The sequence below is a fragment of the Pangasianodon hypophthalmus genome, chromosome 3 (assembly GCF_027358585.1).
Source record: "Pangasianodon hypophthalmus isolate fPanHyp1 chromosome 3, fPanHyp1.pri, whole genome shotgun sequence".
Lineage (NCBI taxonomy): Eukaryota > Metazoa > Chordata > Actinopteri > Siluriformes > Pangasiidae > Pangasianodon > Pangasianodon hypophthalmus.
The window spans coordinates 4,810,807-4,831,878 of NC_069712.1; the positions used below are offsets into that span (position 1 = coordinate 4,810,807).

At 40.2% G+C, this 21,072-nt stretch overlaps 1 protein-coding gene across 2 annotated transcripts in view; it reads right to left on the reverse strand.

Annotated features, from left to right (window-relative positions):
• Positions 1–11,096: 11,096 nt before the first annotated feature.
• Positions 11,097–21,072, reverse strand: part of fam193a (family with sequence similarity 193 member A) — a 28,966-nt gene continuing 18,990 nt past the window's right edge. For both annotated transcript variants that reach the window (XM_026940605.3, XM_026940596.3), the window contains 10 exons: positions 20,010–20,153; positions 18,824–19,090; positions 17,644–17,869; positions 16,845–17,084; positions 16,475–16,757; positions 15,809–15,989; positions 15,407–15,631; positions 13,449–14,391; positions 12,183–12,264; positions 11,097–12,089 (listed from right to left, as the gene is read on the reverse strand). In XM_026940605.3, the coding sequence (XP_026796406.3) occupies positions 11,996–12,089; positions 12,183–12,264; positions 13,449–14,391; positions 15,407–15,631; positions 15,809–15,989; positions 16,475–16,757; positions 16,845–17,084; positions 17,644–17,869; positions 18,824–19,090; positions 20,010–20,153 (2,685 nt within the window). In that variant the 3' untranslated portion in view covers positions 11,097–11,995. The remainder of the gene's footprint in view (positions 12,090–12,182; positions 12,265–13,448; positions 14,392–15,406; positions 15,632–15,808; positions 15,990–16,474; positions 16,758–16,844; positions 17,085–17,643; positions 17,870–18,823; positions 19,091–20,009; positions 20,154–21,072) is intronic.

Genomic DNA, 21,072 nt, shown 5'->3' on the forward strand with positions numbered 1-21,072 from the left:
TATATATATATATATATATATATATATATATATATATATATATATATATATATATATATAATATAATATATATAATATTCCTTTTTTCTTTTTTTTATATGAGATGCTTAATTATATAATTAATATTTATATGTTTTTTATGTATAATTAAAGCCATTTTTTTTCTTCTGGCTTTTTGAATCAACAAACAAGTTTTGAATTGATTTCTGTACCAAGTGCAAAAAGCTCATTTTATTTGAGCTTTTTATTATCGTTATTATTATTATTATGATTATGATTATGATTATTATTAATTAGCAGTCAGATTTCTACAATCCACACTCGGTTGCTTGATATACCTCAGTGAGTGTCTTTTTGTGGACTTGTGAACTTACAGCACTTTCTTCTGAATTTTTTTTTTTTTTTTTGAAAAATGTAACTAATGTAAAATAATGATATTCAATACTTAAATATTATACATAAGCTTTTCATAAAAGTATAAAACATCCATATATTTCACTGTCATGGTGCTATTTTTTAATATTCTGAACTGATATCATGTTGTTTGTGCTGTATATTATGTAAGGACATTACATATATTGACAAAGGCGTAAAGTTTAATTGTGATTATTATGTAAAGTCAGAACGTAGAGCACAGGAATGGCCTACAGTGTTATTAATCGCTTATGTAATCTGACACGCAGGTCTTCGAAAAGTGTCTTGGATGAAGTAAGTGGTAGTGTTGCCGTGCAGCGTTGATCACTGTCAGACTCAGAGGCGTCGTTTTGACTGTTAGGTACTTGCCATTTGATCGCCTCTACAGTCGAAAACATTTCTAGTTCTAAGTAAGAAAGGAAGTTCCCTACATCCTGGTAAGATGAGACATGAAAGCATCGAGTCTCAGTCTGTGTAACAAGACGGCCTACAATTTCAACACGTTTGAAGCTAAAATATCAACAGACATCAAATAATATTTTTGTGCGGGGGCGGGGGGGTGGGGGGGCGAACGGAAGAATAAGGAAGAGAATGTGACGGTGTCTAAAGGTTTATTTTTGTAATAAAAGGTTTGTATTTTCAGAACTTGAGTCGAGATTATTTTACCTCTAGTGTGTATTGTGTTTTGTGTCAACTAATCAATTCCAGCAGAGGGGGAGAAAAAGTCCCAGAAATAGTGTAATGATGATGATGATGATGGTAAGGTCATGTGACAGCAGGCACAGTCATAGAGAGAGCAATTGGACTTTCGTTCTTTGGGGTTTAAGAGTGTATGACTGTTTCTCTGAGCATTAGCTTGGTGACATCCCCACAAGGACGGGAATATCAGACAGTTCCAGGCTTGTGGGGACATGCGGCTGGTCCCTGTGAGGAAAAATAAATAATAATAATAATAATAATAATAATAATAATAATTAATAATAAAAAGATAAAAGATAAAATAATCTTTCCTTTTAGTTACTGAGGGTAAAATTAGGGTTAGATTTACATGTAGCAGAATATTAAATAGCATTTGTAATTATGTCCTTGGAAGGTCCTCACAAGGATAATAAGACAAATGTGTGTGTGTGTGTGTGTGTGTGTGTGTGTGTATTGGAAAGCCCCTTCCTGACTGTAGCTGCAGTGGATTCCCAGCTGCTCCAATCAACAGTGTAAAAAAGTGGCATCTATTTAAAGTTGACCAGACGAGTGTGGATTTAGAAGTGTGTATATAAGCAGACGTGTGTGTGAGTGTGTAAAAGTAACTTTACATAGAGGTTAGGGCTGGTAAAAAGACAATACCTTATCAACATCAGGGTAAATTATGTGTAATACTGAATAGCTCCATGGTTACTTACTATGAGGAGTAGTTGATTGGACGTTAAAATATATTTCAGTATCATTTTTTTCCTCCATTTTCTGTTTTTAAATATTTTTTTTAAAAGTTTTTAATAGGAGTTTTGCTGGTGTGTTTTTAAGGCTCATGCTACAGCCCGACTTTGGGGTGTATTTTTATTTCTTTGTGAAGCCTGGCATGGTTTTGAGCAGAGTGACTGTGTACTTCTCAAACCTCTCATCTGTGATTCATCAGAATCATGGTCAGAACATGAACTGAGATGGGAAAAAGTTCAGAGATTTGTTTACGGTACGTTTGCTGATCTATTGAGACAAAAAAAAAAAAAAGCTACAGTCATATCATGACATGCATCATGTGTCGAGAAAGTTATAAAAAGAAGGTCATAAATTATTCATGAACTCACAGGACTACTCACAGTGGTATGACATAGATTTACACACACGCACAAATTCTGTCCTGTTTTTACTGTGACTTTCCATTAAAAAACATTTCAAGTGTCATTTGCAGCTGGGAAACCCGTCCTTAAAGTTCATCTGAGACCCCCAGATGGAGACGATACGTCATGTGTATACACATACACACACACACACATACACACACTGCCCTTTTGGGGATAGTTGGTTCCCATTAAGATATAAAAACAAAACCACACATACAAAAGCCAGCCTGTGTTTACTTTCCATTAAAAACACTTAAAGTGTCACTTGTAGCCAAGAAACCTGTCCTTAAAGTTCATCTGAGACCCCCAAAGAGAGCTGACACACACACACATTCCCCTGCGTCACGGAGCCTGAAAGACCCCGAGCTCAGACATGCTACCAGGAGGAGGGAAAACTCCAGCTGAAGTTTCGCACACTGCTTCGCTCATGTCACTCTCTTGAAATGATGTCAGCTCATCTCACTTGTTGGCCTGATCTGGTTCTCACTGGTCGAATGTGTGTGTATGTATAGAGAATTGTGTCATTTGCATACCTGCTGTCTTATACACACACACACACACACACACACACACACACACATGCTGTAAGCTCACCACATGACTAGCTAGTCAAGAATAGCTTCAGTGTTGAGTGAGTGGGCTTCGTGATTGTTCTCCTAGATGAGCTGCTGTTCAGAGAATAGGATGGTGGGCTGAAAGGGATTCTCCACCTCTTTTAAAACACACCCCTACTGTGTGTGGGAGTGTGTGTAGGACCTGGGGAGAAAACGCGCACGCACACGCGCACACACACACACACACACACACGCCACAATCCTCCCTCTTGTGGAAATAATTAGGTCAGGAAGTGTCACATGATTCTGTAAAGACCTTTAAGGGGGAAAATGTCCATCATGCAAATTTATATTTCTGTCATTCTTTTTCTGTCTTTTAAGTAAAGTGAAATAGTACGATTAAAACAACTAAGAAACTGATTTCACGCCACCAATCCAGACCACAATTGGAAGGGAAAATCCCTTTCTAAACTCCCTGATGAAGAGCGAGCTGTTACCACCAACACGTCCACACAAACACACAAATCCCCTACTTTTACCTGCTGCGCCGCTCCAAGCAGGAAAAACAAGCGGCTGACATTGCTCCAGCCTTTAATTGGACATGTAGCTGAAAATAATGGGAATTTCCCATAACAAGGGAATTCCCAAAGCGTCGCTTTGTCTATAGTGCACATTTAAGAGCACAGCTCCCTGCATTCGTGTTGCTGTAGATCAGAAGTTCTCAAATGTTTTGCAACGGCTTTAACCGTAAAATAAATGCCACAGAACGCCTTCCAGACAAAACTCCACTCCTAATTCAATGACCATCTCAATAACGTTAACCTGTACGCTTGATCATTCATGGAATTATCCGATCAGCCAATCGTGTGGCAGCAACGCAACGCATAAAATCACGCCAAAGCTTTAGTGACAGACATGCTGGTTTGTGTATTTGATGCTCTCCTTTGATATTCGTGAAAAAAGTCTCGAGATTTTACACAGACCCGTGCGAAAAACAAAACACATCGAGTTCTGTGGGCGGAAATGTCTTGCTGATGAGAGAGGGTCAGAAGTCTGACTGGTTCGAGCTAACAGGAAGGCTACGGTAATTCAAACAATCACTCTTTGCAACCATGGTGAGCTGAAACACAACATGTCGAACCTTGAGGCGCAGCAGAAGACCACACTCCTGTCAGATAAGAACAGGAAGCTGAGGCTACAGTGGGCACAGACTCACCAATATTGAACAGATAAAAATAGGAAAAATGGCACCTGGTGTTTTTCGATTCCGCAAAAAGACCAGGTGACTAATAAGGTGGTGCTATAAGTTAAACAAAAGGGTACAAGTAATTTATCTTTCAGCACAACAAATGTGTCGGACCACCACCAAATGCCAGCGTGTACGGGTAGGATTTAAGACAAGGTTAGAATTTCCAAAATGGAGAGGGCGTGTCTAATAGGTGTCATAGACGGGAAAATGCCCCATCAAACATAACAGATTTTGTCAGGATGATCTCAAGGATCTTTGTGGATTCAAAGGTGTGCAATGTGTGAATAAGAATTATTATAAACAATAATATTTTGCCTATTAATTAGAGCCGAAAATGTATTTTATGTATAATGTATAAATTTCCTCCAACGGAACGCATGAGGGCCACGCTGACGTTTTGTTTTGACGTTTTCTAGGTCTATAGACTGTTTTCGAGTTGCTGAGGATTCAATTTAGGTCAAACTAATAAGAACTTTCATAAGTCACGAATATAATAATGTTGATAATGGCATATTGTGAACAAAGTAGAAAAAAAAAAAGGCCATGCTTCCTGTACTTCTCTTTGAGAACCACTGCTGCTGGAGGATGTGGCAGATTTAGCATTACTTAGTCGTGTTGGTTTTGGACGCAGCAGGACGTCGTTGCTGCCATTCAGCTCAGACAAACATCTATTGTGTGAGAGTGTGAGCAGCAGCGGGGCTTTCCCTGCGCCTTCTTTAATGAAAAGATCCCTTCCAATGATTATAAACTATAGACTAGAGATGTGCACGGGACCGGATTTTAATCCCACTCTCCCACTGTTATTTTTGGTCGTATCCGCCTGTGCTATTTTCTAATGTAGTTAGTTAGTTCTCTTTCCAAAACCATCAACGAATGAGTCACCTACAGCACAGCAACCCTGACCAGGATAAAGCACTTTTCTAATGAATGAACGGATGAACGCAGTACATGTGTCGCAAACTCATCTACATTCCAGACGTGATTGTTTTTCATACGATTATTAAGTGAGTAATATGCACTCACGTGAAAGTGCATTTCATGTCATGTCTTGAAAGAAAGCACACGTGTACCATCTTGTGAATAATATGTGGTCACCTGAAAAATAAAACCACCTGCACTATATGTGAAAAATACATGAATCATGTGCAAATAAATCATCATGATCATGACACATACCCTAGTGTGAAAAGTCTGTATATGAAAAACAGTGAAACATAATGTACGCGAAAAGTATTTAGAAACCCCATGTGTAAATTTCACACTTGAATCATGTGGGTATTCAGGTGAACTTTGTGTGGCTTTTTGATAAGGAACGAAACGTTCTCTCATAATAATTCGTTTTTGTTTATTGTATGAATTTAGATTGATTGGATTTCACGTTATCTTGGTCAGGGTGGATCCCGAGTCTATCCCGGGAGCTCTGGGTATAAAATGGGAATACACCCTGGATGGGATGCCAGTCCATTACACTCACACACACACACACACACACAGACAAATTTACCTACAGGCATGTTTTTGGATAGCGGGAGGAAACTGGAGAACCCCGAGGAAACCTACACTTGGAGAACACAGACAGTAACCCGAGCTCAGGATTGAACCAGGGAACTTTTTCCCCAAACTATAAGCAAATTAGTCATTCAGATTGTTCAGCAAACTTGAGGAGGGTACAGCAGTTAGTGACGATTATCGAATGAGTATCCAGTGTTAGTGAACGTGGTCTTTCAGCTGGTCAGCAGTTATTTTCCAGCCTCCTTATCACTCCACTAATTTGATCAAAAAGGTTCGAGATTTACAAAGCACCTTGTGTTATTTAATTTAAAAAAGAACTACGCCTACGTTCTGAGCTGGATTTTTCCACAGTGCTTGTCCACGCAAGAACATAAGATCATATCTCAGGTCAGACTGCAAGCTCGGAGTCGAGCACTGAATGAACGTTCCTGTGTTGCCCAACAGCGTTCAAATTTCATAATTCTACAGTTATGTCAGCATTGCGTCACCACTGAGCTAAAACATTTCAGCTAAACACAACACCACCCACATTACACGCTGACTGATGCTAGTACAAACATCCCGAAAGACAGGACAATAACAAAATCTTCCGTTATGGCTCAATCTGCCATTTCCTAGTGTCATAAAAAAAAAGGTCAGTCATTTATGAAGCAGAAGCTGTTCTAAAGCAAAACTCATGAGAGGAAGTAGGTAATATATCAACATCATTGTTACTGGTATCAACTGAGATGTGGACTTCCTCTCGAAATTTGAACAAGTGAGCCAGATAGGTATCTTCCGAGTGAGAAAAGAAACGAAGCTGCCATGACCTCATTTTTCAGGGCAACTCAAACAACCAGGCGACTGACTGGCAAGCTTCACATCAAGGGTTTAAAAAAAAAAAAAACCCTGTGAAATATGCAAAAATGTGAGGAGATAACCGTGTGCTGGGGGAAAACGACGAAAAAATTAACCTACAAAAAAGAAGGGAAAAAAGCAAACACTCAAATATGCAAAACACTAAAGTGATCACGGGATTAAGACAAAAAAAATGGCAGACAAACACAAAAACAAAACAAAACAAACAAAAGCAACTCAAACATGCAAAGCACAGAGGAGGTAACTTTGTGATCTTATGTTGAGATAAAGTTGTTCAAAATTACAAAACAAAAACAAACAAAAAAAAAACACTAAAATATCTAAAACATTGAGAAGATAACCTTGTTTGGGATAAAGACAAAAAAAAAAAAGAACCTACAAAACAAAACAAACAAAAACACAAAACAAACAAAAGCACAAATATGCAAAGTGCTGAAGAAGTTACCTTGTGTCTGGATAAATAAATAGACATAAACAAACAAACAAACAAACAAATAAATAAATAACTAATAAAATATGAAATGTGTCAAGGTCATAACTTTGTGTCGACATAAAGACAAAAATAAATAAATAAATATGTATGTAATATATATATATATATATATATATATATATATATATATATATATATATAAATATATATATAAATATATATATATATATGTATGTGTGTGTGTGTGTGTGTGTGTATGTATATATATATATATATATATATATATATATAAATCAAGAACAACAAAACGCACTCAATTATGCAAAAGGCCAAAGAGATAATCTTGTGTTGGGATGAAGACAAAAATTAACCTACAGGGAAAAAAAAAAGTTCCTCGGGTCTTTTTTTGTCTCGTCTGTCTCGTAGGAGGCACTCCAGCACAAAGTGAAAGTGCTCATGGCAGGAAGTGAAGTGGGGGAAAAAGGCCCAGCTTCAAAGGTCGCGCTCTGGAGGTGGTTAAGTATTGAAAAAAAAGAAAGAAAAAAAAAAGGTGGCCTAAAACCTTGCAAGCAGCGCTGCGGAAGTCAAGTAACTCACTCAGCAGCTTGGTGAGCCCTCGCTTCCCCTCCCTGCCTCGGCTTGTGAAATTTAAAATTGATAAAAAATGTACAAATTGTACCAGGATCTCAGTTTGACTTACACGGTTTCAGAATGTCACAATGGGTCTTCATGCCCATCACCTCTCAGCTTGCGTCCCCTTTTCCGATAATAAAGAGGAACTTCATGATTAAATGAAGTCATGAACAGGCAAAGCAAACTCATTTCTCTTCACTTAGCCTCCTGCATTTAGTCAAGAGCTGCCTCCGAGTTCTGTAGGGTTTTCATTCCTAAAAAGCCCACCTGATTCATTTCGGCACTGATTAGGGCCTAGTGAAGCAAAGCTGATTTCCAAATGACCAACATTCCGGCGTTCATGACACTGATTCCCGGAGAGCCGACATTTCAGCACCCATCCAGGACACGGCTTGTCCACTTAAATCAAATTAATGTACAAAAGAAATGTAATGCTTAAAAGATACTGATTTAAACTCCCTTTTACTACAGCTCTGTTGAATTCTCGAATCTGATTGGTGGGAAGGTGTTGATGCATTTTCTGTAACAGCAGCTCTGAGAGTAGTGCAGCTGCAAATCCCAGGTTTATATTAATGCGCTCGTTCTATAATACCTTATCGTTTCTATAGTAACAGCTCATTCACGCTATTTAAGATGTTAGATAAGAAAGTAAAATGTGTCATTGCTGTTACAATGAAGTTTTCTGTAAGGAGATGTTTATTTCACATTTATGGAAGGAGTCTCCAGTGTCAGCGCTTTTCCACCACCCTTTTCTTTTATGTTTTTGAAGCGTACTTTCGGGTTTCTTGTAACACAAGTCATAACAGGAACGAGCTAGTTTCACAGACATTCCACAACAATAAATGGATAAAAAAAATACAACTCGTCATTCTTTAATAAACACAAAATTGTGCTCGTTAGTTAGCAAAATGCTGCCGTATGAGAGGAATGAACATGCTTTTATTGGAAAATAATCAACTTCTGAGTGGTAACAGCAACTCTGCTTTACTTCAGGCAACGTCACATTACTGCATCATTGATTATTTTCCTGAAAACGTTTCATTCCTTACATAATACTTCAGGCAAACATGTTTTTAGATGCGTCCGGAATTTTTTTTTACACAAGACTAACAAAAATGAAAAACAATCAGATCAGCTGTCCAATCCAATGCCGGGATATATAAGCTCCTCCCACTACCCTTATTTTACTTTGGACCAATCACATGGGCTCCATTTATTTATTATTAGTATCTCTAGTAATATAGTTAGCTAGTATTTAACCCGGCTAGCTCACTCTAAAACTCCATCCAGATTTCTGTCAAGCCGCGTTGTCTGTTGTTGAAAGAAATAAAGAAATAAAACTGAATTCGTACCAAAGTGTACGAACGTCAAATCCATTTTCAACCCTAACTTTAAATTTTGTCAGTGAGACCACGCTGATTTCACGTCTTCCATCTTACACTTGATAGGCAAGCGTGTTTATAAATGGGTATTTTATTTAGGGAAAGATTGTTGCTTACTCACTCTAATTCTAGTTATTGGCGAAGAAAAACTCCCTGAGATGAGATGAGGAAGAAACCCTGAGAGTGGCCCGAGTCAAAAGGGAACCCATCTCTTCTGAGATGAGAGTGGGATTATTTTCATTACATTTCTTTGTATACAACCGAACAAAATCCACCCATAATGCCCCTCAGATCTGCACAAAATTTCTCATACGGTTTCATATGTCATGTAGGAAGGACACATTACCCCTCACTTGCCAGTACTGGTGGGAATTGATGAATACTGGAGAAAAATGATGAGATGTACATAAAAAAAAAAAACCCTCCTCAGGTCATTAGCAAGCAGGAAGGTTTTTCACATGGAATGGGCAGTTTTCATGTTCTAACACATTGTTGCTCAATGATACCAAAATTGTAGTGAGATCATCTGCGTTACCTCAGCACTGCTCAGCAATTACATAAGCAGCCTTGGGCAGTTTGTCTTCTTACAGACTACTGGACACACCCAATTTAGCAAATCCAGGCTCACGTAATAATAATAAAGCTATAATAACAATCAAAAGATAACATCCCTCTGTGAAAGCCGAACCTGGCGATATCAAAAACAGCAGAATATAGATTTAAAGTTTAATGTTTTCCCTCTATGTCAGGTGGCTATTAAAAAAATACCCATTATCATCTCTCTCGCATGGAAATCTGTCCCTGTGGAATGTTTTTCTGGTTGGATCCGGTGCTGGAGGTGACGTGTCGTCGCGCAGACGTGCCAGTGGTAGCTCTCCCATCAGCTCTGCTTTGTTTTTCCCCACGTCATTGTTCAGGTTCGAGGAAATGTTCACCTTTTATTTCCCAAAACCTGTTTCTACTGTAAGTGCATGTGATTGCAAGGAAGTGAGTTTTGATTTTTTCCCCCCACTACTGGATTCTCACAAGAGAAGTGAACACGGCTGAGAGTTGTCTCACATAATACACGTCCATCCTGGTCCCACCCTGACACTCGGGAGCCAAATGCTTACTCATGAAAACGGTAACAGAGGACGGAAATATGTGTAACGTAGCTGGTAATGAAAGGTCTTGTCTTCTTTACACGCCGGATTTAAAGCGCAGGCTTACTCAAGCTTCCATATGAATCTGTGATCTCTGTCGTATATGGAGGCAGCCATCTTGGACAACTGAAATTTTTATAATAAGTTTCCTACCAAATCTACCAAAGATTGAAGCCAAAGCAGGAAGATGACGCAGGGAATAAAACTCATGGGGGTGGGCTGTTCTAGGAAACTAATCAACTACAGGTTGATTATTAGTGATTAGAATTACTGTTACCACCCCAAAGTTGATTATTTTCCTTTACCAGCACATCCTAAAGTGTTTTACTCCCTCTTATATAACAGTATGTTTACATTTTTTTTATTATTTAAAAAACACTATGTTGTATTTTTTATCCGTTTAGAGTTACATACTGTATTTATGCTGCGAAACATCCATGAAACGAGTTTGTTTTCGTTGTTACATATGTTATAGCAGCTATAAAAAGAGAAAACGCAAAACACACGCTTCTGTCCTGGAGACTTTCCAGTAGCGGAAAACTTAACATTTAGACATTTAACTCCAGCTGTTACAAAACACTGACACTGGAGACTCGTTCCATGAATTAAATAAACGTCCCCTCACAGAAAACTTTTTATAATCCATTTATTATTAGAATTGGATTATGTGGCGCGTCCGCAATACAAGTCCCTGCGCACGAGATGTTACTATAGAAACAACAGCGTATTAGAACGAGTGCATTAATATAAACCTGCGCTACTGTCAGAGCTGCTGTTATAGAAAATTAATCTGACCAATCAGAATCGACAACTGCAAAGCACTGTGGTATAATGGGAACTATTATATGGCTGCATTTACAGAGCTCCAGTGCAAACCTTTACATTTAAAAAAAAAAAAAATAATAAAAAAAAAAGGCCTCTGTCCTTAATAATCTTGCTACAGCAGCACTCAGGCAGTTTCAGGGTTTAAACGCTCACCCTTCTGGTTAGCAGAGTAGCTCCCCGTTTTCTCCTGGTGTAAACTCGTGGTCAGATCACTGTTTGTGGATGAGGCATAAAAGGAAATAAGCACACAGACACGTAGCCCTGCCATTCCACTGTATTCCATCTTTCAAAAAAGAAAGACAAGATTTTTAATATTACTTAACAATATGTTAAAAAGTAGCCAGTCAGGCTTCAGTGTTAATACAATATACACTCTATAACAGATCGATAGTGTGAGTATTGTTCTTTTCTTTCAATTCGATTCTGAAAGTAGTCTGATACAAGCTGGCTACAGGATGAACAAAAAAAAGAGAACTGAAAAAAAAAGAAAAAAAAAAAAAAACCTAACACTTTACGGAACAGTTGTTTAATGGAACTGAATAACCCAACGAGAACAATCGGTCAAGTATTAGCCATCTTCCTGGTGTGGACCAAGTGGCCAAGGGGAGGGAGCTGAAGTGCCCTAGTCCCGTTCCCTTCTCAGCTAACTGTAATGAAGTGCAAAAACTGTTCGCATCCACAAATACTGGGAATAAAAGGCTCTTTTTTTCACTTCTTAACAACTTCAGAATTTTTTTTCTTGTTTGGATGTTTCACATGGCCTCCATCCAAACTCACATCAAGGATTTTGATAGGAGGAGCAACGGCCACCTCGGAGATATTCGAAACAGAAGAAAACATGAACGGTAGAGTGGCATTTTGTGGTTGTTTTTTTTTTTCTTTTCCTGTCTGTCCTTTTTTTTTCCCTCCTCCTCCCTAAGTACTGCAAAGCTGAGTGTCTGGATTCTTTTGAGGAACCATACAGCGACAAGGACAAGGCAAGGCATTGTGGGTAATGTAGGTCGGAGGAGCAGTTGGTTGGAGCGTAGCAGCACTGGGATCAGCAGTCAGCCTGGTGAGAGGAGAGAGAGGGAGAGGAGAGAGAGAGAAGGAGAGAGAGAGAGGATCGCTGATTGAATCCTGACACTCTCTGAAGGAGGATCTCGTCTCGTCCTCTCGTTAGTGAAACGCAAAAGTGGCCTTTTTCAAGCTGAAGTTGGACCAGTTGATGGACAGCCTCTGTCTTGTCTGTCTAGCAGAGTCTAAGCAGAACCTGAGCCGAGATGAAGAGAACAAAATGAAAACCACGTAAACTGTTATCAGTGGTGAAAATGTATAACTCCATAAGCCAGACAGAAACGCACACCTTTTAAAGCATTCCACCTCACGCTCGGTCTCGTCCATATCGACGCTGTCCAGGTCGATGTCCTTGGGCAGGAACACGTCATCTGGAAACAACACACCGGTTATCACTTCTGTGTAAACAACACAGAATAAACCAACACTAACACCTTCTATTTATATAGAACTTTCATTATTTCTCTCTCTAGAATTTTCCTACATATTGCACTGTTTATTTTTTTGCAGTTTGCTCTTCTTTTCATTTTATTCTTTCCTGTTCTGATGTCAAAATGTTTTTTTTTTTTCTTTACGTGCAAAATAACTCCTAAGTGACCTTCCTGAAGGGGGTGGTGGTGGTTTCAATAAAGTAAAAATAGATAAAAAAATAAATAAAATAATTTAATATAAAAATAAAGAAATTCAAAATAAAATTTATAAAATATACAAAAAAATTAAAATACATAAATACAAACATACATAAATTAATGAAGAGAAGATATTTTATGTAAACCCAGAGATTATATGTATATTTGTGAGTAAAACAGTAGGAATGCAAATGGAATTATCTGTCCAAATAATTAATAATTAAGAAATAAAGGTATGAGTTTATTCTGAATATCCGCATGGCTGTGATTAGGCCGCATGCATTGGGCCTATAAACAAGAAATCCATATCGAGTGAGTGACATTTCAGACACAATATGGCCAAATGTTCTGTTTATTTTTGCTCCGCTGGTGGAAATAGATCCCAAAGAAGCCACTCTCACTTTATAGATCATCGGCTAGCTGGCTAGCTCACACTGATCTGTACATTCCTGTTAAAGGTGCTTCTGGTGAAATTGGCTTCCCTTCTTCCTTCTCGTCTTCATCGAGCTTGACGAGGTTTCATATTTTAAGTCAAAAGTTATATTCCTGAAAAGTAACGTTCGCCGATGATGTCAATAACTCGACTGTAGTAATGGTTTTGAACTAGGAAGTGGAACTACGTGGTGAAGACAGACGAGCGGAGTGATACACACAGCACAATCTCCCAGTGCTGTTATAATAAATATAAACACTCTTGGAACAGTGCTAGACCAATCACATTACTGGACAGGTATAATGCTAAATATTCAGTATACAGAATTCATTGCTCTGTGCGAGTTATGGGTAATTTGTTCAAACTGAAGGACAATAATAGTGAGACCACAATACTACACTCAGTCTAATCATTCTAGAGAAAAAAGGCAAGAGGAAAAGCTTTTCAGGAAACTGGTGGAAGGTAAGCATGCAGCGATCTGTGTTGTGCTTACCTATGGAGTTATTCATCTTGTCTGCCTTCTTCTTCTTGTTCTTCTTGGCCTTGCTTTTGGGTTGAGGAGACTCCGCTGGCACGGCTTTCCCGTTCTGCTCGACGGCTGGAGTCTCCATCACGGGCGAGTTCCTCTCCTCCTTCACTCCGTTCTGCTGCTTCTTCCCGTTCGTCCTCTCCTCCTTCTTGGTTTCAGTGAGCTGTGCCTCGGCCGGCCTGGCCTTGACCTTACTTTCTGTGTGCATTGGGACTGATTTGGAGGTGGGTTCTGTTGCTCGAGGCGTGTCGAGCGGCCGTTTTCCCACCTCGCCGTTTGTTCTGGAGCTGCTGTTGGGCTGTTGTTTGGATTTGGACCTGGCGGTGGTGGGTTCTGAGTGCGGAAGAGTGCCGTTGGGCAGAGAGGGCGGGACTTCAGCAGGTTTTTCTTTGCCACGTCTTGGGCTTGATGGGCCAATTTTAGCTTGGGGTAGAGGTATGAGCTCTTTAAGGGGCTCTTTAACGGGCTCCTTAACTGGCTCTTTAACGGGCTCTTTAACGGGCTCCTTAACCGGCTCTTTAACGGGCTCTTTAACGGGCTCTTTGAGGCGGACAAGGCCGTGTAGCAGCTGTGTTTTGCCGTTCTGCATGTTTTCCAGAACGTTCTGTGCACTCTGGCGTAGTGGCTGGGGGTTGTTAGTGGGAGCGGGTGATGAAGACGGTGTTTCCGGCTTGACTGTTACTGTCGGAGCTTCTTTGGCCTTGTTTTCCCTCTTTTTCTTCTTGGAGGTGGATGTGTTGGTGGTGGTGGAGGAGTTGTGGAGCTGCTGCATCTCCTTCAGACGGAGTAGCTCCTGCTTAAGCGCTTCCTCCTCCTCCTCCTGGCGCCTCCGCTGTGCCTCCAAAAGCTGCTGCTGCTGCACCTCCCGCTCTCGTGCCTCCGCCTCCAGACGGGCTTTCTCCTCTAGCTGAAAAGCACACGCACGCAAATCATCTCAGTGATGACAAATATTATTCTGAGCAGTGCATTCTGAGGATGTCCTCACCAGCCATTCTGAGAATACATAGGTGGAAACATATGCCCAGAAGGCTAGGTGAGGACACACGCTCAGAATAATTCAATCTGAATATAAATCAGCACTCTGGGAGTATGTCTCCACCTACCCTTCTGCACTCTGTATGTGTGTAATTACTGACTGTGTCTCATTTGTTACTATGCACAACTTGCTAAAGGACCAACATGGGACCACTGCTGAGTACATATGGACAGTGGACATCTTGTCCTCACCTCCCTTCACTGGCCACCATTCTAATACAGGACTTCCTGTTTTGTTATTTGTGTTGCAGTCTGGAAAATCCAGCCAGATGTCGCTGTGGCTGAATTCCACAGAAATTTTCCACCAAAAATTATGGAAATTGAGTTTTTGAGGTTTAAAGGTGAGCTTTTCCAGTTGCATGTTCAAGACAATGTAACAGCTTACCCTTTTTATAAGGACATCCTCAACTTACTTACTGGGTTAAATCATACTTATTCACCCAAGCGTTTGAGCCTCATTAAGGTCTGTCACGTCCAAACCTGATGTTTTGTCTTTGCTTCACTGATTTAGATAGATAAATAGAAAGATAGATAGATAGAAACTCTTTTGATCCTGAGGAAATTTGCAACATTTAACAACTTATTTAACTTATGTAGCATTTCTTTTTTTTTTCCTGTTGCCTTTGAGTGTTGATTTCATTGGGCAGCACTTTGTTGCCTTTTAAATATGCTTTATAAGTAAAGGTGACTTGATTTCTTCATTTTCAGCACAACAATGAAGCCAGCTAACAAACTGTGAATAGTGAAATATGACTTATTAGTACTATATATACTATAGTCAGCCTATAAAGTGCCTTATATGGTAGATGTACCTCATAAAATGGCCCCTGAGTGCTGATATACACTCAGTGTCCATCCTCAGGTATCATTTCTCGGTCTGTTTTTACCTTCTTCTGTTTGTGGCGGGCGCGTTTGGCTGCTTTGGCGCTGGAGGCAGGTTTGCTGCCGCCACTGTTGATGAACTGCAGTAGATCCTCCACTTTGCGGTGGTCCTCCATCCCATCTCGCTCCAGCTCTTCCTTCTTGGGCTGTTCCTCTTTACGCTTGGTGAGACGCAGCCGGAGCTTCTCCCGCATCTCGGCATAGTTTCTACTAGTGGGAGCTGCGGGGGGCTACATGCAAAAAAAGATATAAATGAATTAATTAAAAAAAAAAAAAAAAAAAAAAAAAAAAAAGAAAAAGAAAAAAAAAAATCACAAAGATAAGTTATTTTGTGTAAGCAGTAAGTTAAATTCAACTAAAGTACTGTCCGAAATATCGTTTAAGGTTGAGTACGTAAGCTGTCTCACCCCTCCATGGCCAAAGAATTCACAGTAGCAGCAGTCGCAGTATTTTCCTTCCTTCTGGTTGGTGGAGGTGGAGGTGGAGGAGCTGTGCTCGGAGCTGCTGTCTTCGTCCGGACTCTCTTCGTAGCCCTGGTGCTCGTAGGCTCCGCCTCCCTCACACCGGTGACCCTCGCAGTCTGGATCACTGCCACGCAAACACCACAGTGTCATCATTTAATCCACTGGTTATTCTCTACTTACTTTAGGTGTAACTTAAGATTTAGTCTTTCCCTAGAATGGTTTCAATTATCACATAACTTACGTTATGCTTACATTATGTTTAATCATGTGGCAGCTACTTTTATCCGAAGCGATTATCATTGTGCCGATCACATGTGAAGGCGATTGACCTTCCAATTTATAGCCCAAAGTCACCATTGTAACAGTGTGTGTATGGTTTGTGTAACCATTTAGCTGCAAACAGTGCTGCGAGATCTTCAGAGTACTCCTAGGCCCTGTTGGTACCAAAAACCCTACAAGTCAAATCTTTGGCATTAACTAGCTTTTAAGTTTTGCTAATACAGCTGTACAGAACACCACCACTGCTTTTGAAATAACACAACTTTTTTTTACAAACATTTACATTTCAGATGAGGCAGTGGTGAAGTGAATCAGGGTGGGCACACTGACCTGCACACACTGCTGGGCCCGCTGACTGGCCCCTCAGCCGGGACGGGCGGCTGCTCCACACCGGGCACACACAGCGTCTGGTGGGCTTCTAGGAAACCTGGAGCTGGAGCTGCAGTCTTTGTTAAGGGCTGAGTGGCCATGCTGGGGAGATGTGTGCTGGGGACAGGGGGGTGGGCGGCACTGCTGAAGGGGGGCAGAGACGTCAAACCGGTGGGGCTGTTTCTAGGAGCGATGGGGCCGGACTGTATATGGTCCTCTTTAACTATACTGTGGAATACTTCACCTGAGACAAAAAAGTTCATAAAATGCTAAGAATAAAATCCCAGTGCAGCTAATACAGAGACTTACGACTGATTAAGCGATGGTGTACCTAGTGCAGCGGCTCTTTTAGCTGAAGCGTGGATGTGATTGTTACTGGACTGGACAGTGGTGGCGGTGCTGGAGACCGAGGAGATGGCCGATGACGTAGCCATCACCACCTCACCCGCCTCCATGAAGGCATCTTGGTAGTTGAACAGACACTTCTTCTTCTGAGGGACGCTCTTCTTCTCCTTGCCCTCAGGAGCCGGGAGGGATGAGGAGCTAGACACGGGGGAGGCGGAGTCTAATCCTAAGGGAAAGAAGGAGTATGTCAGTGAGAGACAAACTCCACAAACTCAGCATACGAAAGAGTGGGTAAGTGGGTAGTAATTATTTCATAAAGGAACAGTTTATAATCTGTGGCATTTTTAAAACACCACCACAATGATAAACTTTCACAATTTATTAAAATCTAATGCTCAGCTCACTTTGATAATATTTATTAATCTAGTCTTCTTTAAAACTGAGAGGAATCGATTATTTTAATAGTTTCTTTTAAGGACAACTACACTAACGCTACACATCCTGAACAACATAAGACATTATTCAGCGCCTGAAGAAAATGCTTTACAATCCTAGAAGTATCACCTGCTAAGGAAGTCTAGACAGAACTTATATTATCAAGGCTGGACAGGAATTTTCTCAGGTAGACTTTACTGAACCATGAATCATCTGTAAAGAATGGGATTACCCTATCTCTGTGTAAAACTAACGCTGTCTGAATAGGGCTATTTAATTTTATGGGCATGTCTGTACTTATGTACTGTAACTGAAATGAGATATAGTGAGGAGGGAAAAACGACAATCACCAGGTAGCGGCTCCTGCAGTAGTACGCTCGGGTTCCAGTTCTTCATCATGTGTGTGTCCCACAGGTTCTCGAACTTGAGTGAGGGACAAGACAGAGAAGCGCTCCAGTCTCCGGCTCCACCGCTGAAGCAGCTCTGGTACACGTGTTCAGGCAGAGCCGGGTTGAACACCTGCTGCTGCTGCTGCTTTACTCCTGTGTGATTGGATACTGGCGCTGGCGGGAGAGTCTACAGCACGCACACAATAAAAATACTAACAAATACTATTTTGACAATGTGTATTTCTCATACCTGAAGTTCAACAGCAGAAATGTAAGAAAATTCACAAAAACAAACAACTAACTAAATAAAGGTGACAAAATTTGAGCAGGAAAAAAAAGCAAAAACTCTAAATAAAGAAAGAAAACCCCAAAAAGAAAATTTCAAGAATAAATTAGTAATAAGTAATAGTAATAAATTAGTGTTCTCAGTTACTTTAGAAAGAAAAAGTTTAATTTACACTTTGAGGACATTATTTACACTTTGAGGACATTATTTTTATATGTGATTTAAAAGCAATCAGTTCATGTAACACCTGAACATTTCCATATCAGTGCAGCTGAAAAAGTTGCTATGTATTGCTTCAGACAGCTGAAACGCTGATAAATGGCACCACCTGCTGGTAGTGAGACGACAATGCAGCAATACACATGCACTTGCAATACTTCTACTGTGTGTGTGTGTGTGTGTGTGTGTGTGTGTGTGTGTGTGTTAGGTAATAGTCAATAAATGGTTATAGAACACAATATAAGTGTTACAAGATTATATTTCTGAGCACACTGAGCATCACTGAATAAAAAGAGTGGCATGATTTTTATCATAATTTTTGGCCTCCTTAATTATTTAAACACAATCCGTTGTGATATAAGCGAGCTGCTATTGACTCTGATGCTTTAAATAACCAGCGCCCTTTGTACATTTTATATATTTGGTTGCATACATATTTGAAGTCATATTTATTTATTCATAATAAGTTTGTATTTAGCTTTTAAAGGATACACTTAAGTTGACAACTGGCCTTATTTTGGCCTCATTTTTACTTAAAATGCAAATTAAAATATATAAATGTTGATAATTAGGTTAGAAAATGATTGACACCTGCTGAGAATGTGTGTGTGTGTGTGTTACATGTGAGCGTCTGACCTTGCTGTGTGTGAGAGGAGGGCTGGAGTACAGTGTGGGCAGCAGCGGCCGGGGCAGATGGGGCAGGTTGTGCATGGGCAGGTGGCCGTGGATGTGGGGGTAGAGGTGGAGCGCAGGGTGAGCTGGACTCTTGTCTGTAAAGAACTGATGGGGTGCCGTGTGCAGGTGCCGAGGAGGCAGAGCGGCGGTGCCCAGTCCTGCTGTTCCGCCGTCCGCGCTGCCCTGGTTACACACGTGACACTCGCACGGGTGCTGCACCTGCTCCACCTTAATATGGAAACACAAAACACACACACTAATTACTATACCTTCATGGCACTTATACATACCTAGATTCAGATCTCTATTTATAACTATATGCCACAGCTACTGTCAAAGCATATGGACCTTGTATCCAAATATTACAAATATACGGGATATGTTTTATACCACGGCACTACTGGATTCTGGAAACTGATTGGTGTGGATTCATTTTCTGTAACAGCAGCTTGGACAGTAGTGCAGCTGCAAATCCCAGGTTTATATTAATGCGCTCATTCTGATGTATTATATTTTCTATAGAAACGACTTACACAGGGACTTGTATAGTGGAAGTTCCACATAACACAAGACTAATAATAAAGCGAGTTTTGAATAGATGATGTGTTTAAGAAACATTCTCCAGTGTCGGCGCTTTCTGTAACTTCAGAACAGAGGAGGTTACGCTTTGCGGTTTCTCTGTGACATGACAAGCTGCAGTTTTTGTCTTCAAGAGAGAAAAAAGAAGCTAACTCAAGATTTCTACATCACTAAACATAACTATTAACAGATAAAAGTATATTGTCATTCCCTAATTAATTAAAAAAAAGAGAACTAATGACAACTTGCTGTGGTATAAGAGGAATAAAACACTTCATATACTGTATACATGCTGTTATGGGAAAATAATCATCGTTAGGGTGGTAACAGTGACTTCACTTCATCTCCCCACCCTGTCACTGGTTATTTTCCTGTAACAGCACACCCCCAAGTGGGTTATACATTATACGTAGTGGTATTAAATGGCTAAATATTCAAGCCTTTGGAAGAAAAATACATATAATACACTCCTTAAAACAGGTTAAAGTCATGAAAAGGCCCATCAGACACAGATGTGGACTCTCATAACAAGGGCATGTTGCTGAGAGCACTGGATTATTTGCCCTACCTGTGTATGTGTGTAGGAAGGAGGAGGACTGTCTCTCTTCCCACAGGAGAGCTCCCCCTGCTGTCCTGCAGGCTGAGTGCTGCTCTCACCCTCCACTTCCTCCTCATCTCCCTCAGAGGAACTGCTGCTGCTCCCTCGCGGAGACTACAAGAGAGAAAGAGAAAATGAATCAAATTACAGTAGTCTAGGATGCTAGAAATGGGCAGGCTCTCTTCTCACAGTCAGATATTAAAAGGAAGGACAGATCCTGATCATTTCCTTTTGATAAATCGGTAGAAACTTGCTCTTGTGTTACTACAGGCTTTAACAGCTCTGAAAAAAACAGTAATTTTGCCGTTTGAGTCTTTTCTTGTAAAAGATTGATCCTCCTCAGCTAACTGCTAACTTCTACAAGTCCTAGCAGGCAAAAAGTTTATCATAAAAACCCTAGGTTCTAACCCTAGGGACTTCATGTGAACACTGTAATCAATTTCCTGGTTACACAATTGCCCTATTTGTTCATGTAGTACACAGTTAGAGAAGGGATTTATTTATAATCGCATTTGATATCACCCAGAAGAGGATGGGTTCCCTTTTGAGTCTGGTTCCTCTCTAGGTTTCTTTCACATACTGCCTCAGGGAGTTTTTCCTTGCCACCGTTACCTCTGGCTTCCTCATTAGTGATAAATTCATACATTTACAATTTATATCCTGAATGTATTTATTTGTGTAAAGTTGCTTTGTGACAATCTCCATTGTTAAAAGTGCTATACAAATAGAATTGAATTGAAAATCGAATTGAATAGTACATATCAGTGGACAGGGGTCATGAATTCACAGATCACCCACATAAAGTTGACACAAAGTGAAAGTAAGCGGGGCTGGAAGCAAATAAATGTCTTTCACATAACATGTCCTTCCCCCGACAGAGAATTATTTTTTGTGTGATATGACTGATGTTTTAGCTCAAAGTGGAACTCAAAGGCAACAGTGTCAGTGGGGATGCCTCCACCACCACCAAGTCTACTCCTTCTTGTTACTAATTTGCATGCCAGAAATACCCTTAAAATATACTTCAAGTGGG